Source organism: Pteropus alecto, unplaced genomic scaffold (assembly GCF_000325575.1).
Source record: "Pteropus alecto unplaced genomic scaffold, ASM32557v1 scaffold276, whole genome shotgun sequence".
In the NCBI taxonomy this organism is placed as follows: domain Eukaryota; kingdom Metazoa; phylum Chordata; class Mammalia; order Chiroptera; family Pteropodidae; genus Pteropus; species Pteropus alecto.
Window position 1 is genome coordinate 6,267,819 of NW_006438074.1, and position 27,247 is coordinate 6,295,065.

Consider the following 27,247-nt stretch of genomic DNA (forward strand, 5'->3'; position numbering starts at 1 on the left):
TCCAGTGACCTTATTTTCAAACCAGAGGAGCCTTGTGAGGAAACCACCTTTTCCTTTTTAAAAAAAAAAGAAAATGAAGAACAAGACTGAAGTATCGGGGTCAAAAACATATTAGGGGTGTATCTACGGGTGCCCCACACCACCCTTGAACCCACACACACACTTCTGGAAAACAGCAAGCAAGGAGCAAGCAAAGAGCTGTCACGGGAGCATTGTTGCTTTAATACGGTCTGTGCCAAGCAATATCAAAGTTGCCCATACTCCAATTTTGTCCTGACCATTTTTAATAGGTAATGTTATAGTTTAAAAAAAAGTGCACGGATGAAGAGGCTAATCACACCTCTAAACTTAAAAATGAGACAAGCCACATAAATCCTCTTCCTTGCAAAAACATCCATTTCAAAAGATTTTCTTTAATATCATAAAATATTTTCATGGACAAGTGAGCTAGCAAACACACATGCACCAATGTGCCTTTTGACAAGATCATCCCCTACCTCCCACCCCCCACTCCCACATCAAGGCGGACATGAGATTGGAGAAATGAATACAGCAGATGGGACAGATAGAAAAAAAAGTCGATAAAAAGGATGAAATATAACATTGTGCTTAGTTATTTTCCTATGTCACAACAAAACGAAACATTTCGGTGCAAATAGTTAATTTTTCCTCTTTTCCATTTAAGTCTGGTGGAGAAAAAAATACTTTTTCTATAATAAAATATGCGGTTTTTTGGTTTTTTTTACTTTTTTTAACATAATTTTTTTTCTTTTTTGCAGAAAATAATTTTGTAAACTGTCACTTGGCGGGCAGGGAGGATCAGCGCCGCGGCGGGTCCCAGCTGGCCGGTTGGAGGCTGGGCGTGGAAACCAAACCCGGGCAGGAGAGGGGGTACAGCGGAGGTGCAGGGCGGGGCTCACGCGGGCAGGGGCGAGGGCGCTGGACGAGTGGGGGCGGGTTAGAGGTCACTCTCGCCGTAGAGCGCTGTGGAGAAGGACATGTAGTCCAGAGCACCGGGCACGGCGTCAGGGCCGGTGTAGGGGGCCATTCGCGCGATGCAGTACTCGGCCTGGTCCGGCGGCAGCTCCCGGCGCAGCTCGTCCACCGTGATGTAGTTCTGCCGAGAGAGTGAGGTCAGGCGGCCGCGAAGCCCGGCAGCTGCGCCCCTCGCGGTGTGCTGTGCTGTCCCTACTCCAGACCCCCCAACCCCGTACTTCTGAATACACAGACATATACACACACAAACACACGTGTGTGTTACACATACATGTCTATACACACACACAGTGGGACCCTGTGGGACCCCGGGAGAAGCTCACGAAGTCCCCTCCAGATCAGAGCCCGGCCAGTGCCTACCGCCCCGGCACGGCACCCACACCATGGCCAACGCACCTTGTCCCCTGCCAGGATCTTGAAGGAAGCCATGACTTGGTCTGCTGTATCCGTGTCGGCCGTTTCACGGGACATAAAGTCGATGAAGGCCTGGAATGTCACTACCCCCAGGCGATTGGGGTCCACAATGCTCATGATGCGGGCAAATTCTGCCTCTCCCTGGAGAGAAGAGCCAAGGCCAGGCCTGTCAGCCTCTGAGCCACAGCCTGCTGGGACTCTCTCAGAGGCCCCTGGAGGCCCTGGGGGCTGAGTAGCCTGTAGCCGTTAGAGGAGGGCACAGCAGCCCCTGTCCCAACCTGGGTTGTCCCGAGTGTACCACAGGGACACGACACCCAACAGTGAAGCCCGTGCTGAGGGCTTCCCACCCCCTACAGATGCCTGGGCTCTCGTTGGAGCAAATTACGGTAATAACGATAATGATAATAACAACAACTAATACCCACACAGCATATATTATCTACCAGGCACTATTCTAAGCGCTGTGTATATTTTAATTCATTTAACCCGCACCACAACCACATGAAGTAGGTGCTTATTATTTCCATCAGGTTTCTAGATGAGAAACCTGAGGCCCATACTCGTCCAAGGTCGCACAGCCAGTAGTTAATGGAGCTGGGATTTGAACTTGGGCAGTCTGGCTCCACAACCTGTGCTCTTCCTATAATACTGTACTTTCTATGTGCCAGACAAGTGCATAACACTCATGTAAGTTCCCTCATTTAACCCTTACAACAGTCCTGCAGTCCCCTCACCTCATCGGGGCCCCCAAGCTGGCGATGGCAGAGCAGGGATTTACCCCTGGATCTACTGCTCCTAGAGCCTGTGCTCTCGCCCTGTGCTTGGCAGCCTGAGGGCTCTGCACTTTGGTCCAGGAGTCGCCTGGCTGCCCAGCTAAGGCCCCTGCCCCGCTCAGAAGGCCCTGCACGAGGGCAGGCAGCTGAGAAGGTGGGGGAGGAGCCCGGGGCAATGGCAAAGGGGCAGCAGGCTTGGCTGGAGCCATCAGGGAAATGGTAGAAATCTCCGTGCCTTATACAAGATGAAGCAAACCAATCCAAATCCAGGATGTCCAAACTACCAGTCCTTCCTGCCAGCCTCGGGCTCAGCCCAGCCATCCACGGTGGGAATGAGAAAGGCTGTCTCCACAGTAAGTACCAGAAGATAAACTGGCACCAACTGGAGAGAGGAGGTCAGGACTGCAGGACACACACAGGCCTTGAGGCTGGGCTCTGTCTTTAGGGAGCCTCTTCCCCAGCGACCAAAATCTTGAGCCCCTTCTGGGGAGAGCATCTCCTGGCCCAAGGGCCTCCAGACCGCCACAGCTAGGACTGGGCCTCTGTGGCCAGCTGGCTGCCCCTCACCAGGACAGAGGGTGGGGTTTACATTACCATGTTGTAACCCATGGAGATAAGGCAGGCGCGGAAATCATCCGTGTCCATCATGCCTGTCTTCTTCTGTGGGGGCAGTGGCACCAAGACACAAGGAGGGCCAGAGACAGGAGGAGAAGGGCCAGCCCAGGGCCAGGAAGACGGGGGCACAGACGGCCGGAGGGGAGGACGATGTGTACGGTTTTGGGGTCAGAAAGGGAAGAGGAACATAGGAGGAGTAGATGCAAATACACGTCCAGGGAAAACGTCCACGGGAAAAAGGAAGACAGAGCAGGGAGATGCAAAATTCCGTCCACGGGATGGAGAACGGCGAGGAGAGAGGAAGGCAGGCACCGCGCCGGTCCCACGAAAGATACCCGAGGGCAGGGTCAGAGGTCGGAGTAGCAGGAGGAGGAGCCCAACACGGGCCAGGCAGGGACAGCAGGAGAGGACGAGCCCCATGGCCCACAGGAAAGGGGGGGACAGGGAGATCCAGACAGAGAAGAGAAAAAGGAGAAACGCGTTATTTCTCGCCCCAGATGCCACCCCTGAGTGTGCTCCATGCAGGAGGCAAGTACCTGGGGGTCGTTGCCAATATCATAACCCAAGCTGATGAGGCAGGCTTTGAACTCCTCGGGACCCAGCGTGCCGGAGTGATCCTGGGGCCGCCGTGCGCCAGGCAGCGAGCCATGCGGTGCCAGGGAGGTGGAGGCCGTGAGGGGAGGGAGTGGGACATGCCCCAGGGGGAGGTGGCGTGTGTGGGGAGACACAGGGACAAAGGCATGCGGATGGAGAGGGGAGAGGGTGGATAAGGTGGGGGAGGAGGGAAAATAAAAGTGCACACGGTTAGACACACAGACGAGGTCCCAAGGGTGTCCCCTCCCTGGCACACAAAGCCCTGCTTCGGAAAGCAGGCCAGAAGGGAGCACAGTGAGGCCACAGGGGGTGAGAAGCCCCCAGAGGTGCCCAGCCCTCCTCCAGCCCGATGCCCCACCCCAGTTTCCAGGAGGGCTTCACCCAGCCAGGCACCAGGAGGGCAGTGAAGCAGGCAGGGTGGTGGGCAGCACCTAACCCCATGCTCCCTCCCACTCGAGGTGGTCACCCCAAAGCCCCAGGGCACTGAGAGGGGCACCTATGTAAAACCTAGCCTGTCCCAGAGCTGAATGAGAACCCAGCTGACAATTCTGACATCTCCACAGTGTCCCAGAGGCTGCCCCAGGGGTGGGGTGGAGGTAGGATGGAACTTTCGCTTCTCTATCCAGAGGCAGCGGCGAGGGACAGTCCCCACAGCCAGGGGCAAAAGGCCTTCGCTTGAGGCTATGGCAGCCTTGCTCTCAAGGGCTAACAACTCATGGTAGGAGAGCAAGGGTCAGGGGTCAAGGGTCTTCTCTCCACCCACAATATGAGCTCTCTCTCCAGGAAAGCAGAGAAGCTCATGGGACACCAGGACTGGCTTTCCAAGGCCAGTATTGTGCGGTGCAGAGTCTCAGGGCAGGCTGATGGCACTTCCCCGCTCTCCTTCCTCCTCCTCCTCACCTGCCCAGGAATTGGGTCCAGCATCGCTGCCCACACTCTGGGCAATGCCCTCCAGGGCCCTGGGGCAGAGGCAGGGGCTGGGGGCTGCTCTGAGCAAGTGCAGGGGGTGGATCTCTCACCCGGTCGAAGTGATTGAAGGAGGCCCGGAACTCGTTCATCTGCTCCTGGCTGATGCCTTTGGCATCCCGGGTCAGGATCTGGTTCTCCACCTCATTGATGGTCCGAGCGATGGTGGTGAGGAGCTGCTCCCAGCCCACACGGATGTGCTGGGGACGGGAGAGGGGCCGTCAGCCTAGGGGCCCCAGGCCTGGCCCGGGCTGCCCCGGCCACTCCTTCCCATGACCATCGAAAGGGTCAAAGCAATCAAACCTGGCCTTCCATCCGGACTCACAGTGTCAGTAGAGGCGGGGGAACCAGGATAAGAAACCAGGACAGAGGACCCAGAGGATGAATGGGGAAGCATGGGCAGGGAGGGTGGTGGCCTCTGCCTGGGAGAGCAGAGACCGGAACTGCCAGCGTAGGTCGGGGTAGGAAGGAAGGAAAATTTGGTTGTGGAAAAGATTATAGGACAAAAAAAATGGGTAATTCTCTGAACATCCAACTCCATAACCGCTCATACACACACACACACCCCTTCTTCAAGGTCAAAACAAGTAGCTGTTTAGCATGTAAGTACCTGAGCCAGAGTGTGGAGACCACTAGCATTACAATCACTGGGGTGCTTATTAAAAACTTAAGATTCCCAAGTCCCACCCCAGACCTAGTGAATCAAATTCTGGAAATCTATGTCAACAAGCTCCTGGGGAAATCCAGAAGGCACTGAGACTGAAGACCAGAGCTCCTGGGTGAGAAGTGAGTATCCCCTCACTCCAAAGCGAGTTTATCCTATTGCGGCCAGTTTCCTTGGAAGGTCACAGCCTCCCCGCTGCCCGGCCCAGGAACGGGGAGGAAGGGATCCGGAGCTTCCTCTGCAGAGAAGCAAGGATGAGCCACCTACCTCCATGGTGTAGTTGGTGTGCTTGTTGTCAAAGATGAGTGCCTCCTGGATGAGCTGGTGGTCCCCTTCCAGCTGGTCAATCTTGGGCTTGTAGTTGACGATGCTCTTCTCGTACTGCCGCAGGTGGCTGAGCTGGTCTTCCAAGGTCCCGTGCATCTCGATGGAGATCCTCCCAATTTCCTGCTCACCCAGGAAGGTGGCCTTTGTCAAACGCCCCCCAACTCTGTGCCCCTGGGGTGAGGCTGGGGCCCCCGTACATCATTGCTCAACGCCTCAAATGATTCTCGGTTCCCAGCCCAGCACCAGGGGGGCCCATCAGGGATTAGTAAACCCGGAGGTAGACACGTTCCGCATGGGCGCTTCTTGATATGTAAAGAGCATCATAGAGGTGTGTGAAAGGCACTGTTACCAGCAGATGAAACACTTCCCATCTCCTGGGCACCTGACAGCCTCAGGGAGGGGATGCAAGGTCAGTTGCTAACTTAATCTCTGCTTGCTATTCGAACTCACTTCCTAAGCCTTATTCCTGACCATCGCTCACCTCGGGAATGCTGGCTGTGACCAGTGAGCCAGGTCCTCACAGCCTCAGTGCACCTGGCTTACCTCCTCCGTGGCCATGCTCCTGCTGTTCTACAACTAAGGTGCCTGGCTGGCCCACTTCAATCCACTTGTCTCTATGGGCCAGGTATAATTGTTTCTGTCTGGCCTTCATCCATGTAAAGAAACCTTCCTGTGAAAGTACTTTCTGTGCACTCGATTCAATCCAGCAAATATTTCCTGAGCGCCTACTATGCACAAATGTGCACTCGACCTGGACTCTGACCTCAAGGAGCTCAGAAGGACACCATGCTCTAACCCTTCCCTGATCTACAGCATCCTGCTATCTGGCCCACACAATTCTGGAAGAAGTTCCATGCTTGCCTGAGGTCCAGGTCTCTCCCTAGAAAGACCACCCTCCCTGACCAAGCTCACTGCTCAGGAACACTGATGATAGAGGGAAATCTGGCCAGCCAGATAAGCCATAAGGGTAAGCCACATCAGCAACCCAGGTGCTCATCCCTCTGTGGGACTTTCTTATGTGGCTCTTTAGTGGTGTCCCTGTGGGAGTCTTTGCTTCCGAAGTCAGACACTGAGCTCAGCCCACAGGCTTCCCTGCATGAGCTCCACACCCTCTATAGGGCAGCAGACCAGTCATGGGCTCAGGACCATCAGTCCTCCATGCGTCCCGCCTGGGAGGAGACAAGGCAAGCCTGTCTGGCTGGGATGGTGCTGGGAAGGGGTAGAAGGCCCACCCCTACCTCCCACAATAGGACCCACCTCCATCTTGGTCTGGATCCAGGGCCCGATGACATTAGCCTGAGCCCCAAACTGCTTGCGTAGCCTCTCGTTGTGCTGTTGGCGGGCGTGCTCCTCCGTCAGGGCCTGGTCCCTCCGAGGCACCAGCTGCCGCACCTGGGGCGGGAGTAACCATGGCACATTGGGGGTGAACTGGCCCTCTGCCTCATACTTCAGATGAGCGAACAGAGGCTCCAGGAAGGGAAGTGCCAGTCAGTAATAGGAGTGAAAGCAATGACCTGTTCTAGGAATTCAGGCATTCATTAACTTGCCAGATAATGAGAATTGACTATGTTATCAAAAATCGATCAATCAATCAATCAATCAATAGGTCAATCAATAAAATCAATCAATCGAAAAAAGGACAAAAATTCCTGCCCTTATGAAACTTAACAATGGCTCAGCCAATGCCCCGCCCAACCCTTGGACTCACATGGTCCCATTTGCCATTGATCTCTTGAGGCGTGATGGTTGTGTAGGGGTTGGTGCCGGCCATGTTGACGTGGTAGGTCTGGACAATCTTGGACACCTCGTTGTGGATGCCTAGAATGGCCAGGCGCTCTTTGTCGGCATCAGGAAGGGTGGCCTTGAACTGCTCATGGGCTGTAGTCAGTCCCTGGACAGAGAAAGGGATGCAGAAGAAGCATAGTGACTGGAGGGGCTCATGCCTCCTGTGGGTGAGATGAGCAAAGGGAGAGATGTCCCAGGGTAGAGGTAGGTGAAAGGGCCCCCAGAGGCCTGGAGGCATCAACCAAGGAGTCTCACAGCCAGGAACCAGGAAGGCACGACTGGCCACAGGAAGGTGAAGGCAGAGCCATCAGAGCAATAGCTTCATGCTCGGTTCTGGCGAAGCAGGCAGCAACGCTGGGGCATTCGCCACCCCACAGTCAGGTCAGGGTTAAGGGGTACCCCAAGACCTGCTCCTAGGCAACCTCCCCCAATACAGACTTCCTCTGTGCTTCGCTCTAATACTCCACAGTTGTATAAAAGAACGAGGAAGATGTTTGTTGATATGAAACAAGCTCCAAGATAACTGTTAAAAATAAAGGTTCAGGAAACAGTATATAGTAAAAGCTACTTTTTGTGTAAAAAACATGTGGACAAGAATGTGTTCACTAAATACATTTGCTCACGTATGCAGAGACTGTGTGGCCACACTGCTTGCCTCTGGCGAGGGCCCCTAGGGGCTGGGGACAAGGCGTAAGACCAAGAACTTACTGCGTGTCTTTTTCATCTTTTCAATTTTGTGCCATGTGTATGTATTACCTAATCAAAATAAGTAAAACGCAAAGGTTTCGAATCGATGAAATCTTTGGGATGCTACGAGGGCCCCTAGGAGCTGGGGACAAGGTGTAAGACCAAGAACTTACTGCGTGTCTTTATCTTTTCAATTTTGTGCCGTGTGTATGTATTACCTAATCAAAATAAGTAAAATGCAAAGGTTTCGAATCGATGAAATCTTTGGGATGCTGTGCTCAGTCCTCTCGCTACGCGGGGGATCCTGCAGGAGAGGGACTGGCAAGAGTTAGGCCGTGGGCAGCTGGGGGAGCCGGCCTCCGGGGTGGGGGGGCCGCAGCGCACCTGGACTTCCTCAATGGCGTGCACGATGAAGGTGTCTTGCAGGTCCTCCATGGCCCCCTCCATCCAGTTATTGAAGGGTGCGGCCCGCTTGGCATACTCCAAGTACAGCTGGTCAATGGTCTCCAGCAGTTTCTCAGTCCGCTGGGAGTGTGAGATGGGGAGGGGTGGGGAGATGTTTAGCAGAGTCATAGTTAGAATTCCTCCTCTCCCTCTAAGATCCTCTAGGCTGGCACCAAGGGGTCCAGGTCTGGAAGCACCAAACTAACAGGCAGAAAGAACAGCCTCTCTCTGGAGCACTTATTCTTAACGTGGAGTGTACAGACCACCCCACGTTAGAGTCAGCCAGCCTGGACCCCAGAGTCTGGTTTCTAGAATAGGAAAAAACGGCTGAGGTCAGGCTAAGTGCACAAAACCAGGTGATGAGATATGGTTAGGGTGAGAGAGGAAGCCTCTCCACAGAGCAAAGCCCAAATAAAGTGACAGTATGAGCCCTCCACACTGGCCAGGGCCGAAGGAGTTCTGGGGGACCCAATGGAGTCTTTTAGCCCAAAGCAAAGGGAGTCACAAAGCAGGAAGGGGCACACAGAGCTGCTGGCAGCAGGCTTCCATCTCCCTTGGAGACCCTCACCTCCAGGGCTTCCCTCCGCTTCTGGGTTAGGGCCCCCAGATTGTCCCACTGGTCACAGATCTTTTGGCACCGGGCGTTGACACTGGGTGAGTCGTAATAGTCCAGCTCACTGGGAGGGAAGAGACAGGAAGAGTCAGGTGACCCAGGCTGCCTCTGAGGCCTGTCGTTCTCTTCCTGAGGCTGGAAGCACTAGTGGTGCTGAAGGCCAGGTGTGCTCACTTCATCGACCTTCCAGGTGCCCCTCTTAACCCCTTAACTCCTTGGCTTTCAGGACACCACTGGGAGGAGACCAAGGAAGGCCAGTCCTCTGCAAAAGCCCTCGCCCCAACCTCGGCTGCAGACGGTGCCAGCCTTGACCTGATGCCCAACATCAGGGAGCCACTGAGGCAGTGAGAGCTCAGAGCCAAGACTTGGTCACCTTCTGCTCCTACACTGGTTACAGGTAAGGGCTGAAGGCGTGTAACAGGAAGGGTCGTGGGCTCCTTCTTTACCTGGAGGGACATTCCTAGTCTTCCGTATTGACAACCCTCTTGCCCAGGCACCAGGCTGTACCCGCCCTCCTCACTTATCACAGCTACATGTCATCTCCCATTGCAGCCCCAGGCTGGGCAGGCTGCACTTACTTGAGCTCCTGTGCGATGGCAGCAATCTGCTCCACGCGGTCCTGGTGGGCAGCCAGGTCACTCTCAAAGGCCTCGTGTTTCTTGAGCAGGGCCTTGATCTCCGAAAGCGTGGCCGTCTCGTAATCCTTCTGCCGCAACATGGCCTCTTTGCCTGGGTTCGGAGACATGGTACAAGGCTGAGCCGAAGCTGGAGGGTGAGCAGAGGCCCCATCTTCTTGAACCGACCATCTACCTCTCTGAACCCCCCGGAGCACCACTTCTTGGGGTACATCCCAAGGAGATGCCCACCATACAATATCAGTCACCCGCAGTGAGAGAGAGCAGATGTGCAACCAGAGCATCCGCCAGGGGGTCAGGCCAGGAAAGTTACTACTCTCCGCAGAGCATGTGTGTTGCCATCAGAAGTGTTTACACATGAAGGCTATGCAGGACTACGGGGGATGTACAGGTATAACGTTAACTTTATAAACAGCAGGGAACAACGACCTATATCCTATATACAACCAGGAGAAAACTAGCCAAGTGTTCAGGGGTAGGTACCCCATCTTTACAGTTTCTCCAGTTATTGTTGCTAGCCCCCAGCAGCCCTGCAGGGACCATCCCCGCTCAAGTACACTCAGAGCGGTCAGCGTGTCCAGAGCACTCTACACAATCTCCATCAATGGCCAGAGCCTTCTCCGACCATCAGGTCCACTGCCCCCTCTCTTTCGGGGTGGGCAGGGCTTGCATTCTTGGATTTCCATTTCTGCGTAGGAAAATGGGATGAGATATGACCTCCAGTGGACTGTTAATAGATGACATTCGACAGCCATCTTGTGAAGTGACTGGCACAGGACAGGGGCTGACCTGGCCTTCTTGCATGCCCGCCCCATGTCTGCACCTGTCATGAATGCTCGGCCCCTCTCATAAATGAAAGCTGGGCTGAGATGCTGAGGGCTGTGCCTAATATGGCATTTCTTTCCTTCCCTCTATTCTTTTAGGTCAGAATAATAATACAATATAAAAAATTACAGAGGAGCCTACGTATCTACTCCTTTTCAGTCTTTCCTTACATGGATGTTGTGTTAAAACCATAGGCAGCGGTCCCCAACCTTTTCGGCACCAGAGACTGGTGCTCCTATGAGAACCTGATGTCTGATGATCTGAGGTGGAGCTGAGGCGGTGATGCTAGCGCTGGGGAGCGGCTGCAAATACAGACGAAGCTTTGCTCGCTGGCCCGCTGCTCACCTCCTGTGCAGCCCAGTTCCTAACAGGCCACGGACCGATACCTATGCAAGCCTGGGGGTTGGGGACCCCTGCCATAGGTTATCTATAAATTATGCTACTGCTTTTAAAACATTCAGCAGCATATCATCAGAGTTTCTACTCTGGCTCCACAGTCTTCGAATGTGCCCCTTCGACAGCTGCCTAACATTCTGTCGAGTGGCTGAGCCACCACTGGTGTAACCGACTCTGGGAGACCAGGCCCCTCATCCTGCACTATTATAGATGGTCTCACTGCAGACATCTACAGACACGGGATTTCCCCATGTTTAAGATTGATTCTTTAGACATTCTCAAGAAATGGAATTCCCGAGTTAGCAGGTGAAAACGTCGTTAGGTATGAATCTGTGCAGCCAAGACTGCTTCTGCCAGAGGTCGTGCCAGTATCTGCTGCTGGCATGCCGGCACTATTCACACCCTCGCTGGTGGCTGGCAATCCCTGCTCTGTACCTCACTGTGAGCTGTTCTTGACCCCAGAGAGAACATAGTAGAAGCATGTGGGTGAATCAGTACAACCGCCAACCCCCTTCCACCTTGCACTACCAGGATAAATAACTCCATACCTGTGTAGTAAAGGGCAGGCAACAGCTTCATAAGCATTGTGTACAAAGCTCAGCCTATGTACTTACAATGGGGAGCCCAACCCGAACCCCTTGTCTGAGTCCAGCACAATCCTATCCCCAAACAAGCCGGATGTGGCCGTCACTACGCATTTTCAGCCTAATGTGAGAGGGACACAACAAAGCCAAGCAGGGATCCTAGGGTATTGAGTTCCACTGGCCAATGAGGTCTGCCTCAGAGGTGCCAGCTGAAATGGCCCCAGTCCCCTTCTCCAGCCCCAGCTCAGGTTCTGAGGAAAACACTATTCCAGGTTGATTTTCTCTTTGGACTTAACCTTAGCTGCCGATACACAGATACCAGACAGAGCCCGAGTGCCTCCAAGGCCAGAGTCACAGAGACACACAGGTGCTGCGGCAAGGGCTCTGCTCCGCTGTAACTGGAGGCCAGAAACAGGAAGAGGGAAGGCAGTGGAGGAAAAAAACCCAGGGCAACCATTCCCTGCCTGTGTGCCATGCGCCGCCGGGCACTCGACTTAAGCGTAAAATATGCTTATGACATTTAAGTCTACCACAGCCCCATGAGGAGGTATACTGAGTTAACAGTGTTCCCCCAAAACACATGTCCACCCAGAAATTCAGAATCTGACTGTTTCTGGAAATACGGTCTTTGCAGATGTAACTGGTTAAGATGAAGTCATAATGGATTGGGGTGGGCTCTAAATCCAACGACTCGTGTTTTCACTGGAAAAAGGAGAGAGAGATTCAGTCACAGAAACATGGAGAGAAGAAGCTACGTGAGAATGAAGGCAGAGATGGGAGTGATACAGGCCAAAGAATGCCGAAAACCACCAGACGCCAGGAAGGAGCATGGGATGGCCTCCCTCTCAGAGCCTCCAGAAGGAGCCGACCCTGCCATCACTCAGTTTAGGACCTCGAGCCTCCTGAACTGTGACAGAACACGTTTCTGTTGTGTTAAGCCGCCCGGTTTGTGGTGATTTGTTACCACAGCCCTAGGAAGCCAGTACAGGGCACATCATCATCTGTACGGTACAGATAAGGAAATGAGACGTGGGGTTTAAGTCACTAGTCCAAATTTACACTGCTTCAACATGGCAGGATTTGAACCCCACCCTAACTGACTCAGGGAAGAAGGAAGTATTACAGTGACCAGAAAAATCAGCCATTAACATGTACCTAGCAGCGTACTATGCCAGGAACTCATCTCAGTACTTCGTATACACTAATTCGCTTAATTCTCATAAATCTGTGAAATTGGTACTATTATTATCCCCGCATTACAGATGAGAAAACTGAGGCAACCAAAGGGCTGATGAACTTGCCTACCGTCAAAGAACGAGTAAGAGAAAACTAACAAAAAGCAAGAGAAGAAAGGAGTTGTGGCTGGTGGCCGGAATGGGGGAGCCCAAAAGCCAGCACCCTCAGGAGCCAGGAGGCTGAGCTGGCATTACCGTCCGTCCAGGCCTCGTGGATGGAGGCCTTCTGCCGGAACTTCTCTGCCAGGTGGTCGAGCCGCTCCAGCCTCCGGATCTCGTTCAATAGCCACTCCTCATAGCCCTTCTCTGCCTGCTCCAGGCAGCCCCAGGCATTGTTGATGTCCTGTGGGGACAGGAAGTACATGGTCAGGGCCCGGCTCAGGCCTGGGCACGAGACCCCCACAGCTGCTCCATGCCTCCCAGGAGGGTCCTCTTTCCCATCTTATACCCACCCGCCCAACCCCCAGGTATTTCCCTAGGCTCCTAGGCGACAGGCTTCCCAGGCCAGAGTCCACATGGGCCACACAGCTATGGGGCTTTCGGTGCGCAGCCCTGTGGGGAAAGAGCCCAAGGCCCTTTGTGGCCCCAGGACTGACTTCCAACAGGATTCTGACCCACCATACAGGTTGTAGCACCAGCCAAGGAAACAGAATAAGAAATTAAACAAAGCAAGCAGGTGTGGGAGCCTCCCTACCTCCCCACATTTCTGATCTGCTGATGGGCTCTGGGAAGCAGCCTGGAGCCTTCGGGAACCCTGGCCTGGGAGAGCCAGCTAAGAGTCTGAGAAGAGTGACGTGCTGAACACAAACCCACAGCTCTGCAGACAGGAAGCCACCAACAGGGCTGCTCCTTACGGTCAACACAAGGGTATCCGGCTGCAGTGACCAGCTGAGAGCCTGTCCTGGGTGCCACCCAACTCCCCGACTTGGTCCCCACTCTGTGCCTGGGGGCCAGGCTGCATTTGCCCAAGGGAGTGCACTTTCTCTAATTCACACCAAGCACCCTTCGGCCAGCAGCAGCTCTGACTACCTAAAAGCTGCTGTTTGAACCTGGAACCCATAAAAGGACTGCAATGTTCCAAACTGCCTCCCTCAAGTGCTGTTTGCACATTTCACTTGCTCGCTCGCATTCCTGTCTTATATGCCTAGGTCTTCTCATTACTCTCCATTTTAAAGGGCAAAAGCTCTACCCTGGTGAATTCTGAAATTTTCGTTTGCATGTGTTTCTGGCTCATAAAATTTCTCCCCCAGTACTGAGGAGAGGGTAAGGAGGGAGGAATAACATAAAAAGTAACATAAATGAGGAGTATTTAATGACATGAAAAGCTGGTCATGATATGTTAGTTATTTTTAAGCAGCTTATTAAATAAAACATGCTTTAGGATTCGCTTTTAAAATGTATTTATATAGAAAGACTAAAAGAATCTTTTCCCCAAACAAAATTTAAGTTGATAAGTCATTTCTATTTTCTTTATTTTGCTTATTTGTACCTTAGAAATATCCTACCACAAAAATCTGTTACTTGTTTAAGGTAATAATTTTTTTTTAAGTGCTTAAACAAGATTCCATGGAAGTAAAATTATCTTTTGAATTATGCCCTTTTTGGCTCAATATGTCAAGAGGCATTCTATTTGCAAAGATGAATTTTGAAGGGTGGGGGGAAGTTGGTGGAGCTGGGGAGTCTGAGGGAGATGGTTTAGTATGGAAGGGGCAAGTCTGACCTGGAATGGTCAGGAGAGAGGGGACTCTCCCCCTGGGGAGAGGAGCCACCCCACATCGCTGAGTGTGGACTGGAGCCTGGTGGTAACCTGGAGGGAGAAATGACTTCCGGGGAAGTGTGTGCAGGCAGTAGAAAACACGACCCAGCTGAGTCGGCCATGGCACCGCACTGGAGCAGCTCAGGGATGGAGGCGGACCCGGCTGGGGGCCCAGGCTGACCCGCTGGGCTCACCGAGACCATCCTGCCCTCGGAGGGCATGAAGGCAGGCCGGTTGCTGAGGCGCAGCTTGGTCTGCAGCGTGTTGAAGTTGATCTCCAGCTGGCACTTCTCCTGCACCTTGGGCGGCTTGTGCAGGCGCCGGTAGTCGCGGAAGTCCTCCAGCTTCTGCTGCATGGCGTGCATGGTGTTCTCGGGCGCCCGGTTCTCCAGCCACGGGATGGTACGGCGGATCCACTCCAGCAGCTGTGGGGGCAGGTGGAGGTTAGGGTGTGAGGATGCTGGGCGTGAGGGGCAAGGGCCGGCTTCTCTCTCCTCCAATGGCCAGAGAAATCTCCTGACAGTACACTCCACGCCTTCCCCCACCCTAGGCCATTCCCAGGCCATGAGACCAGGTTCCGAGGTGTTTCTTCTGAGAAGCACAGGCTTCATGAAGTCTGACCACTCTAGGCCATTCCCAGGCCATGAGACCAGGTTCCAAGATGTTTCTTCTGAGAAGCACAGGCTTCATGAAGTCTGGCCACTAGGGTACATTAACTCACAGCCAGCATCACTCAGCCACCCTGCTCAGCCAGGGGAAGAACCATAGACATGGTGGGAAGATGGCTTGACTAAGACCTAACTTCTAGTTCTAGGTCTACTACCCAGCTGGCCTCAGTTTCCTCATTTATACCATGGACGAGGCTAACAGCTGTTCACTGAGGTCTTTGCTACCTGACCTTTTAAGATTCTAGAATATGATCCCTGACTCAAAAGGGAAGTGGCTGGCTTTTAGGGCAGAGGCAGGCAACAGCCTGGATTGTTTTCTTGATGAGGTGATAAAGAAGTGAAAGTGACGACAAGAAATATACTGATCACCTGCAAGATGCCAGGCACGTCAATCACAGGAATACTACGGGATTAAGTGCTGTGATTCTCCCCCAGGTTACACAGGAGGTAACCAAGGCACTGCAAGGTTATGTGACTTGCAAAGATGACCCAGTTGGAATGGTAGAGCGGGGATGTAAACCCAGATACTTGGACCCAGAACTTGGGTTCTTACTGTGCTGGATGGCCAATCTGCCAAGAGTCCAGGCTGAACTGCTCAGAAAGCTGAATTATTTTACGGAAGAAGCAGGTGGAGCCTTAACCCAAATGTAGTCAATGGCAGACAGCAAACCCAGCCCTGTCTCATCCTGTCCCCTGGGCGAGCCCAGCTACTGAGCTAGCCTGAGCCAGCACTAAACGATCCCGAGTTCATGCCCTCCCAGAACTGAACATACTACTTTTTGAGTGTAAGTGAAACTCACAGAAAAGTACACCAGGTTGGAAAGGACTCTGAGATCCCTTGACTCAACTCTCACTTGACAAACAAAAAAACTGAGACCCAGAGAGGTGAAGGGATTTCCCAAGCTCACTGCTGACAAGAGAAAAAGCCTGGAACTCAGCTCTCTGAATGAAGCCCAGAGACTGGCCTCTGACCCACCTCCACTTCCTGGGAGGGCCAGAGCGGGGCTGCCCAGGGTCAGCTGTGCTGGGATCATGGATTACACCCAACTGACTGTGCCCCAGGGATGGATCTAGGGGTATAGGTTCTGGGGCTCCCTTTCCTCTAGGGTGGAGTGGCAAGGCCTTGCTAGGGCCGAGGGAACTCGGGGGTACCCACATCACTGGCCAGCTTCTCGTAGTCTTCCATGAGCTGCTCATTCTCCTGGTTGACAGCTAACACCTTGCAGATACGATTGGCTGCTGTCTCCGCCTGTAAACAAGACAGAGGGTCATGGTCAGCAACCGGCAGCCAGAACACCTGGTACACACTTGTGTCAACAAAGCCACCTCCGGCATGGTTTGAAGGCAGCTCTCGAGGCTGTGAATTCACATCCTCCTCGCCCCTCCCTACCATCTTCTTTGCCACCCCAGGCTGAGTCTTATGGATCAGGGGAGCCTAGACATAAGTCTTGGTGGCTGAACTAGGGCCCTGGAGAAGGGCCTGAGTTTGAGACCCAACACACATGTCGGGAAGAAACAAATTCAATGACTAATATAGTCAGAAGACTCAGGTCAGGTGGAGAGGTGACTTCATGACCATTCTGGAATTCCGAGTGAAGGCCCTGGGATCCCCAAGGCTCAGGATCTCAGGCTGGATTTGCCAGAATCTTGGAGATGCAGGAATTCAAATGTGGGAGTCCTGGAACAAGTGCTGACTGAGAAGCAGTGGGACCTCACAGAATTCCTGCAGAATCTCTCAAGGCTCCTGGCCCAACACCTGAAGAACTTTAGAGAAATCCAAGGGACCTGCCCAAAAGTCAGCACAGGCTACTCTGGGAAGCTAAGCACACATCGTGCACTGACAGCTGGGCATGCAGACACGAGGTGGGCCTTGGCAGCCAGAGGAACAAAAAGGGTCTAAATGACAATCAGACGAAAAGGTCCGGAAACCCGAGGGAGACACTGCTCCTCCTTCGGCTGTGGAGGGCACCGTGCACCTAACACCACCAGTAGGTGCTAGGCGTGCCTAATCCACTTCACTTAGGTGACTTCAATTCAGCATTTCTTGTGCACATCCTAACCCAACTCCAAGGGGGGAACTCAAAGCCTTTTTGGGTCCTGGGGTAGAAAAGAAAACAAATAACGCCTGTGAGAAGACAGATATGCATCTTGGGGCCCTAGAGAAGGTTACCTTGCAGCTGTCAAAGAATGACAAAGGCTTAAGGGGTAGAAAGATGGGGCCTCACAACTGGTTGCTGAACAAAATGGGTTTCAACCGCAGCAAGATAGACTGAGGAGAGGCGTAAGGAAGAACTTTCTGAGAACAAGGAAGGAATTTGAATTGAGAAGGAATGACTAAGAAAATGTAAATGTTTTTCCCTGTAGACTTTTCAAATAGGACATATGTCCACCAAATCATATGATTTGAGGGTGACTGTGCTGGGATGTGTGTGGGGCGGGGAGGAGAATGAGGTCATCATAAAAGTCCTTTTAAGCTCAAGGTCAAGAGACTGCACCCTCCAGGGTGAGGTGTCAGAGAGGGTGGGCCTCCACCAGGAGAACTGTGGGAGTGGCCAGAGGGGGAGCTAAGGGTCTTATGAGATAGGGACGTCACGTGCCAGGTCTCAAGTAACTGAGGCAAGGAGTCACATCCTTAGACCCTCATCCTCTGCCCCCAACTCAATTCTGTGCTAGAAATGGCACGGCCACCTCATACACAGAAGTCCTGGTTGATCGCCTTCCTCTGGAGAAACCACCATGGGGAATCCTAGGAGGTGACAAGGAAGGAAATTCCTTCCTGGAGCCTGTCCCAGAAGATGTGGGGCCCCAGAGAGAGCAGGGTCATGGGAACCAGGCCAAAGAGCCCCATGAGGCTGGCTGGGGATAGCAGTCTGCCTGAAGTCACTGGGGCCACTTGAAAGCTAGAGCAGAGGCCCCGAGGGAGGCCAACACTCTACTCTGTGCTGACGTTTATGTAAGAATGTCAGATAGCTGCGAAGATTCCTGCCCAACGTGCTGACCAAGCGGGTCAGAGTCAACGGGGAAGATGGCCACTGCTGGCAGGCGAGCGGCAGCTGCCACTGTGATATTTCACGGATAAAGCTCCCTCCTTAACCTTGTTATCTTCCTGAATCGTCTTAAAATCTTGGGCTCAGAAGTCATAAACTTTGATTTGTGCGTCAACTTATCAAACTGGGTGACTGAGTGTGGCCTGCGTTCATGGGATTTTAAGAAACATGTCCTGTGGATCTCAGGAGTCTTGCCCTCAGAGCCTGTTAGCTGTTCCAGGGTCAAAGGAGAACTCCTTTTGTATGAAGATTGGGGGAGTTCCCATGCGGGCCTCCTGGGGACTTTTCACAGAGACCTAACCTCTTTCCCAAGCCTGCCTCTTAGCCTGCCCTTTCCTGGCTAGCCTCACCAGGGGAGACTAAGAAAACCCAATCATAACCAGGAAATAAAGCATGGCCATCGTGGAACAAAAGCGGGCTTTCTTTAAAAAAAAGTGATGGCTTGTCTACAAATTCCATCAGGGTTGTCTTCCCCTTGAGAGACGGCCAGTTCCCTCCGCCACCAAGAAGTAAGCTCCTGGAATCCAGATTTCGCTTATGAAAAACGACAAGCAGAATCTGCAGAACCTCAACCTTCCCTCGCTCTCACTGCTCACCTGCCCCCACAGGCAGGCAGGCACCCCCTGCAGAAGCCTGCTAGGTGATGGCCTATACTTGCTTCCACATCGATCTCTTTACAGAAAAAGATCCAGTCATTCACCAACCTCAGCCTAGGAGGTCAGAGAGGCCAACCCAGGAAGTCCAAGCTTGGTAAGGCCTCCAGGACATACCCTGGAGCGGAAGGCAAGCGAGACTCCTAAGGGTAGGATCTGGGCCTACCCCTGTCAGCCCAGTTCCGTGGCTTTCTAGCTTTATCCTCCCACGGTTATAGGAACTCCAGGACTATGGGAGATTTAGGAGAGAGGCACCCAATACCACCAGTTCAGAAAGAGATGGCTTTATTTCAAGAGCTCCAAGGAAAGATTTGTTCTATGAGAGGAAAGATTCATTCCCTGAGGGAAACTCAGGGTTATGGCTTCAGACTATTCTACAGAGAAGACAGGCTGCTCTGGAATCCAAGAAGCAGAACCAGAATGCCCAGCCCTTTCTGAGGGACACAGAATTTGCATGAGATAAGGGATGTAAGCACAGGTCGTCAATGGGCTGAGAAAATGTTTTGCAGGAAAAAGCAATCGGATTATTTCCAAGGACTAAAGGAAAAGACTTATAGAAATTTGTGTTCACCTTTCCTTGGTTTATATTTTCATGACCTATTTAAGTTGTACTATTTTACAACCAAACACAGAACAATATTTTTTGTTTTTAGAGTTATTTAAAAAAAAGAATGGACTTTTATTCCCGGAGTACTTAGAAATCCCAAATGAAATTCAGCTATCCCAAGCCACACTACTGCTCTAAAAATCAGCATCACATTAGCTGGTACAGGTAGAGTCTGAAGAGGAATCATCCTCAATTATGGTGACGTCAAACATCCAAATGTGGCCAAATGACACACCATGGCTCTGCCACCCACAATCCACCAATTCACATGAATGCCGCAACAATCTCATCTGTGACATTTTTAGTTAAAAATTCCCCAAATCTAACTAGGATTGCCTATTTTTTCTTCCTCCCAAGTCAGCACCCAGCCCCGGTGTCCCAGCCAGCAAGGCCTCCCAGACTGAGGGGAGCTGACTCCATGTGGCCCAGCCCTGTTCCCCTCTGCTGTCTCTGGCTTCCCCACAGTACTACCTGCTCCAGGCAGCAGGACGAGACCCAGACCAGCACTAACTTGCTCCCCTTTTGCGGGCGGTGTGCTCGGTCATACCTCAAAGCTTCTGCACAAGCTGCGACCACCTTCCTCAGTAGCACTGGCTGCTACTTCCCAACCCTCTCTGAGCCTTTCACCCGCAGGTCCCTATTTGACCCTTAAAACCCCCAAGCTCAAGTGTTTCCTTCTGAAGAAAGCCTCCTGTCCTGAAGCCCTACAGCCTGGCCTGCCCTCCCCTACTCGGGTCTGCAGCAGAGGAGAGCACTGGTTAGAGAGCGGCCATCCTGGACTTCTCTTTATTAAAAGTTTTTCCACATGGACCATGAATTCCTTGAGGGCAGAGACAGGATTTCTTTTCCTTAGAAGACTCACAGTAGTGAATAAAGCAACTGATGAGCAAATGGAAGATGTAAACAGCACTATTTCCTCCTTAAAGCATCCAGAAACCCCTAGAGCAGATCCAGTTCACATCTTAAAGGGCTGTTTCTCAGAAATAGTTCCCAGTAGACCATGACCATGACCTTTAAAGCTTTACAAACTGCATCAATGAGATCCGATTGCTCTCTGCCCATTCTAAATAGGGAAAGCGGAGGAGGGTGGAGAGGAGGGGAGGGGAGAGGAAAGAATTAGAACCAAAACCAACAGGTCAAAGTTGGCCCCTCATCTGACTAGTAAAATCAATCACGCACACTTGCACGCCACTCGCCCGTGTGGGTACATGAACTGCTACACATGCACGCCCACGTGTACACACACGTGCAAGCATGAATTAGACTCTGCTGCCTTTCTAGATCCACTGTATAAGACTTGGCAAGAGAAAGACAGTGGGAGGGGACAGAGGGCACTGGGCATGGGTTTTGGAAGACTTCCTTCCCCTCACTGGCTCTAGACATGGAGACAGTCAAGACAAGAAGAGTGTGTGAGTCTGAAAGAAGCCTCCTCCTTCCACAGGAGAGGGGAAGACTCCCCCCCCACTGACCTGTTTTGCTTTAAGCAGTTGCCTGGATCCTTAGAAGTCGTTAGAGGCAACTCTGGGTAAGGCCCTGACCAGGACGTGAGAGGAGCACATCCTCATCCCCAACCCCCACGCCCCTCCCCCCACCCAACTGTCCTCGGATGTGGATGAAAGGAGCATGAAATGGTTGCAACAGGGATGAGTGAGACGGAAGAGGGCATGGCAAGAGATGGTATGAGACCTGGGAGGCAAAAAAAGCAGGCTGCTACACACACATATGCACATGCACACACGCACACACACACATATGAGGTTCCTCAAAATGCTCAACGCACCAGCACATGCACGCACGCACATACTTTCTTCCAAGCATCATCATCAGCCAAAGCATGCACACACGCACACACGCATATGCACATGCACACACGCACACACGCACATGCACATGCACGCATGCACATACTTTCTTCCAAGCATCATCATCAGCCAAACACAGGGAAAGCTTCAGAGACGGGGAAGGCCAGTGTCAACAGGCATGAAGCCCAGGACAGAACCTCTGAAGGAGGAAAGAGGAAAGAGAGCTGGAAAGAGGGGAAACCGCAGCAGAGAGCTCAGCCTAGCCATGAACACGGGCAAGCAGATTGTCTGGTATCAGGGCTGGGAGCCCACCAAGGCAAGTAGATCGATGCTGCTCACATCCTGGCTAAAAGGTCGGAGGTAAGAGGGGCCAGAAGAAGTTGACAGGAGAGAGGCCAGCAGCAGAGGAGGGACAAAGGGAAAGAAGCAGCAAGAGGCAGGCCAGAGAAGAGGTTGCAAGAGGCTGGAAGGAGCTGGGCATCCTGGGAGGGCCGGGATGCCTATGAGGGAGCCTCCAGGAGGGGCTGCATCTTGTCTCAGTCAGCACCAATGAAGCCTAGAAGGAAGGTGAGGAAGGCCTTGAGTGCCCCTCCAGGCCAGGAATAGGGCTGCCACTAGCCCAAACGGTGCCTTGATGTTATTTTTAAAGGTACCTCTTTCTCAAGGCACTTCTGCTGAAAAACTGTCATATGAATATGTTAGAGGACATTTTTACTGCTATCTACAGGATTTCAGTAATAGATATTCAAATCTTCATTGTCTATGGTGCACACAGGGCACCCTTGTGTGGCGTGCAACCTGCACTGCTGTCCATGGCAGGCCTGGTTGGAAAGATCAGGCAGGGCTCTGAGCCTCCAGCCTGAACACCAGGGAGAAGGTGGGAAGATTTCTTCCTGCCTTGGCTGCTGGATTATTTGAGAAGATGGTCTTGCTTAAAAAGGCAGGAGGGAGAGAAAGAAGTGAAGGGAGCCTGCATATTTAAGGGAATAATCAGGAAACACAGCCAAGAGCTGTGCTGCTTGGGATAAGGGCTCTCAACCCAGGGATCAGGGAAGGAGCTGAGACCACAGACTTCCTTCCCGTTTGTGACACCAACTATGCCATGACTGTAAGGACAGAGATGCTAGAGGCCATCCAGAGGCTGGAGTTCTCCAGCATCTTCAAGTATTGCCCTGGCCAAGGTTCGGAGAGTGTCCTGCCCTCCTGCAAGAACAGGAAGGGGCGTCTCTAACCTCTCCTCTCATTTCAGGAGCTGGAGCCCTAAGAGGCTGTTGGAGTATCCAGGGAGGATAAAGAGATGGGCAGAGGGCGGCAGGGAGAGTGGGCGAGGCCAAGGGAGAGCTCACCTTCTGCGCACCCGAGAAGGTGTGGCAGTGACATGAAACATTAGGTCACATGGCCTTCCCATCCAGCCTTAGCGTGCCTACACATCTGCACAGAGAAGGAGAAGAGGTTGAGAGAAGAAAGTGGGCAGCAGCAGCACAGAATAAACCCAAACGGCCACGGTGGACAGAAAGAACACAAGACAGAAAGAAATGAGGGAATGGGTAGAAAAAGGAAAAATGAGATGATGGGAAGAGAAGGGGGGTGGGACGGAAGAGAGCACAGTCTGAGACGAGGAAGGGAGAGTGAGTGTCAGGGGAAGGCTGTGCAGGTGGGGACAGGTGGGGACAGGTGGGGAAAGTGCCCCCATCATGCATTTCAGGACAGGTCACTCAGATGCCATGCTGAGGGTGGGAAGTTTGCCTAAGCGCGTGACAGGTCCACAGCCCAAAGCTGTGAAGGCCAAGCCTGTGGTTCTGTGTTCCTGCCTGTGAGGGGAACCTGGCTTCTGCTGCCTGAGGCAAGGTTGGCAAGGAAAACAAAACACTCAAGTCGTCAGTGTCTGCAGTGTGAATGATGCCCTTCAGCTGTGGTACCCCTGCATACTGCAGAACAGGCACACCTGGACTTTAACCTCAGGCCTCTCTGAGCAACACTGGCCAGGACACTTGAAGGGGCTCACAGCTGCCCACCACCCCGCCTTCTTCCTTACAAGGGTTGTGCTTATGTCCAGGAACACAGCGTGCAGAGTGACCCTGAGTGGGGGTCCTGGGCAGGATATAGGAGAAGGCACCAAAGCCCAAAGGGACTGTGCACAGATTTACCAAATCATGTCCACGAGTGGAAGAAAAGTGTGGGCTTCGTGACATCTTTGCAAAATAGTTTAATGAAGACAGGAGATACCTCCCCAGATCTGCCTGCCTAGGGGAGGCCCTGCAGCTCTGATCAAGCCTCTAGCTCCGATGGAGGTGTGCACAGAGGGGCTGCTGCCCACGGTGCCACCCCTGGCTGTTTTGCCCATGCAGCCCTTCCTGCTTAAGACAGTCGTGTGGATCCCGGAAGCTGAGCTCTTACCCAGTTTTCTCAGAGACAGAAGAGGAAGATGAGAGAGAAGAGAAGTGGTGCAGGCGGGGACGGAGTTGAGCAAGAACAACATGCCACAGTGGCACCGGAGGCTAACTCTACCAAGGAGACAGACCATCCAGACCCTGTCGCCAGGGGGAGGCGGGGGTGGGCGGGAAGGCACGGTTTGGAGTCCGGCATGAGGAGTGCTGGGCAAGGAAGGAGCAGGGGCTCCCGGTACCTTCTGGGCTCCGGAGAAGGCATGGTAGAAGCTGGACACGTAAGTCATGATGGCTTTCTCATCTGGTCGGGCGGTCCCAACGATGTCTGTCAAGAAAAATCTGGAGTTAAAGTCAACTGGCGAACACATGATATACCTCCTGATGTGATGCTCCCACAACCACCAAGTCTTCCTGCCAAAATGCTGAGGAGACATTAATTAGAATCAATATGTACATACAATATCTGTTATAGAAAATATATGTGGATGTAGATAAATGTACATTTATGAGGATTACTCTCATTGAAAGCCAACCGAGGAAGCAGGCAAAGCCAGAATCAGAAACATTCCATGGGGCAGCGGCCCAGTTTCTGCAACGAGTTCAATGGCAGAAACAAAAGGGGTCAGGGGACGGGGGCAGGAAAAAGGGATACAGATTAGAAAAGACAAGAAATATAACAACTAAACGCCATGTGCAGACGTTGTTTGGAGGCTGATTAAAACGAATCAACTCTAAAAAGAAAATGGGGAATTTTAATTTCAAATTTTAATTTATCTAGGAATCACTGTCAATTTGCAAGGTGGTAACATCGCTTTACGGATAATGGATGTTTAAGAAAATATCCATATTTTAAAGGTATATAGTCTGAAGTATGTAGCAGTGAGATGCTGTGACGTCTAGGATTTGCTTTAAAATATTTCAGCAAGGAAAACGGAAAAGAGAAAGAAAAAGAGTAAGACGAAATCTCAACAACTGTTCTATCTGGATGTCGGGTATATGGAAGTTCATTATACTTTTCTCTCTACTTTTGTTTATGTTTGAAAATGTCCGCCCCCCCACAACAACTACTGTCACAAACTATCACATCTCCAAAGGGACCGTTCATCTTTCCAAAAAGTCTTTTGATTTTCCTAAGTGCCAGTTCTCTCCACTCCTTTTCCCCTATGAAGTGAGGTATGTATATAGACCCCAAACTCTAACCACTTCCTCGGGTGACTCATCACTGCAAACTCCCCTGTATCTGTGTGATGCACACATTAATAAACTTGTTTGCTTTTCTCTTGTTCATCTGTTTTTCTATCAGTCTGCTTTGCAGGGCCCCAGGTGGAGAACCAAGGAGTGTAGGGGGAAATGATCCTTTCCCTTCCCCCACAACAGCAAAGGAACATCATGTCCCACCCAAGCACCGCTACCCGACTCCAAGACTAAGAGAAATAGTCCTCAGGCAGCCAAGCGGAAACAGCCTCCAATTCCTTTCAGTACCAGCTATCACCTCCCTCTCCAAACCTTAGGGAACTGTGGAATCTCTGAGAGGAGGGTGACACCCCAGGCTCCCCAAATGGGATCCCAGAGATTAAGCCTTTACCTTCAGCATCCAACATCTTGGGGATGTCCAGGTATTTCTCTGCCACATCGAAGGCCGTGTTCAGATTTGTGAGTGGATCATCCTAGAGAAGAGGAGCAGGGGGTCAGATAGTGAGAGGTATGACAAGTCACTGGCTACTCCCACCTGGGTGACTGCCTGTTCTTGGGAGCAGAGGAGACTACTTCATCCCCTCCCAAGCTCGGTTCTCGAGAGCCACCCCTGGGTGTAGAAACCTGGCCTCACTACCAGAGCTCGTTGGCTGGAGGTTTAAAAAGCCATCTTTCCTCCTCAAGCCTCAGTTTCTTTGTCAGAGAAATGGGGTGAAGAATATTGGCCTACGGCTCAAGAAAGAACTGCTAAAAGTGAGTGTGAGAACAGAGCACTGGCCTGGGTGCCATCAGTCTTGGCTTCTGGCTTCAGCCTCTGCCATCAGTCAGCAGGACTGGTAGGTAATCTGACCTCAGTTTTCTACATCTGTTACTCCAGAGCTGGACTAGGAGCTCTCAAGCCCCTTTGGTGCTCACATTCCATGAAATCTGGGGGCTCCTTCGAATAGCCACAGCCTTCTGACAATTTGGATTTCTGCTACCTTCTCAAGAAAACTTATTGGGGATTAGTGAGTATGTGAAGAAATTTGGACCCTTGTGCGCTGTTGGTGGGATTGTAAAATGGTGCAGCTGCTATAGAAAACAGTATGGAGGTTCCTCAAAATGCTCAACATAGAATTACTATATGACTCAGTTTTACAAGATAAAGAGTTCTGGAGATAGACAGTGGTGGCGATGGTTGCTAACCAGTACAAATGTACTTAATGCCACTAAACTGTACAATTAAAAATGATTAAAAAGGGAACCAGTCAGAAATGAAGAATACAATATCTGAGATGAAGACTATACTAGTGGAATCAACAGAGTGCATGAAGCAGAGAGAATCAAATCACCGATATAGAGGATGAGGTAGCAGAGGACACTCAACCAAAACATCAGTAAGAAAAAAGAATCCAAAAAAATGAAGATAATTTAAGAGGCCTATGAGACAACATTAAGCCTAACAATATTTGCATCATAGGGGTAACAGAAAATCAGGAGAGAGAGAAGAAAGAAGTTGGAAACCTATTTGAAGAAATGATGATGGAAAGCTTCCCTAACTTGATGAAGGAAAAGACATACAAGCCCAAGAATGCAGAGTCCCCAACAAGATGAACCCAAAGAGGCCCACACCAAGTCACATCATAATCAATATGCCAAAAGTTAAATACAAAGCGAGAATCTTAAAAGCAGCAAAAGGAAAGCAGTTAGTTACAAGGGAGCTCCCATAAGACGGGCAGCTGCTGATTTCTCAAAAGAAACTTGGCAGCAGAGGGCTTGGCACAAAATATTCGAAGTGATGAAAACCCAGGATCTACAACCAAGATTACTTTATCCAGTAAAGCTATCATTTAGAATTGAAGGACAGATAAAGAGCTTCCCAGACAAGAAAAAGCTAAAGGAGTTCATCATCACCAAGACAGTATTACAGGAAATGTTGGAGGGACTTCTTTAAGAAGAAAAAAAAATATGTGCCAAAAATATGAATAAACAATGGCAATAACTATATATCAACAAGTACTTCAAATGAAAGAGAATTAATTGCACCAGTCAAAAATAGGGTGGCTAAATGGATAAGAAAACAAGACTCTTACATATGCTGCCTACAAGAGACTCACTTCAGATTAAAAGAAACACACAGAATAAAAGTAAAGGGATGGAAAAAGATATTGCATGATGGACCTAGAGGGTATTGTGCTGAATGGAGTAAAACAGATAGAGAAAGACAAATGCCATATGATTTCATGTACCTGTGGAATGTAAGGAACAAAGTCAACAACAACAATAAAATGGAAACAAACTCATAGAGGATTTTGAGGGTTACCAGATGGGAGGGGGTTGGGGGGGTCGGTAAAAAAAGGGCAAAGGAATTAAGAAATACAAATGGGTAGTTAGAAAATAGTCATGGAGATATAAAGCATAGCATAAGGAATATAATCGATAAAATTTAATATATAAGTATGGGAGCAGAGGGGTACTAGATTTATTGGGGTGATCACTTTGTGAGTTATAGAGATCTCAGATCACTATGCTGTACACCTGAAACTAATATAATGTATGCCAACTATAATAGAAAAATAAGGAATATTAAAATGGTAAATT

The 27,247-nt window shown here is 51.3% G+C and overlaps 1 protein-coding gene across 4 annotated transcripts in view; it reads right to left on the reverse strand.

Annotated features, from left to right (window-relative positions):
- Positions 1–201: 201 nt before the first annotated feature.
- Positions 202–27,247, reverse strand: part of ACTN1 (actinin alpha 1) — a 90,704-nt gene continuing 63,658 nt past the window's right edge. For 2 of the 4 annotated variants that reach the window (XM_006915153.3, XM_025049119.1), the window contains exons 7-22: positions 25,059–25,140; positions 23,713–23,798; positions 16,134–16,226; positions 14,504–14,734; positions 12,749–12,896; positions 9,457–9,607; positions 8,834–8,942; positions 8,206–8,346; positions 7,058–7,240; positions 6,607–6,741; positions 5,290–5,469; positions 4,412–4,558; positions 3,335–3,415; positions 2,778–2,843; positions 1,393–1,551; positions 202–1,117 (exon numbers count right to left, since the gene is read on the reverse strand). In XM_006915153.3, the coding sequence (XP_006915215.1) occupies positions 959–1,117; positions 1,393–1,551; positions 2,778–2,843; positions 3,335–3,415; positions 4,412–4,558; positions 5,290–5,469; positions 6,607–6,741; positions 7,058–7,240; positions 8,206–8,346; positions 8,834–8,942; positions 9,457–9,607; positions 12,749–12,896; positions 14,504–14,734; positions 16,134–16,226; positions 23,713–23,798; positions 25,059–25,140 (2,151 nt within the window). In that variant the 3' untranslated portion in view covers positions 202–958. The remainder of the gene's footprint in view (positions 1,118–1,392; positions 1,552–2,777; positions 2,844–3,334; positions 3,416–4,411; positions 4,559–5,289; positions 5,470–6,606; positions 6,742–7,057; positions 7,241–8,205; positions 8,347–8,833; positions 8,943–9,456; positions 9,608–12,748; positions 12,897–14,503; positions 14,735–16,133; positions 16,227–23,712; positions 23,799–25,058; positions 25,141–27,247) is intronic. The other 2 variants (XM_006915152.2, XM_006915151.2) reach the window with 2 other exon arrangements.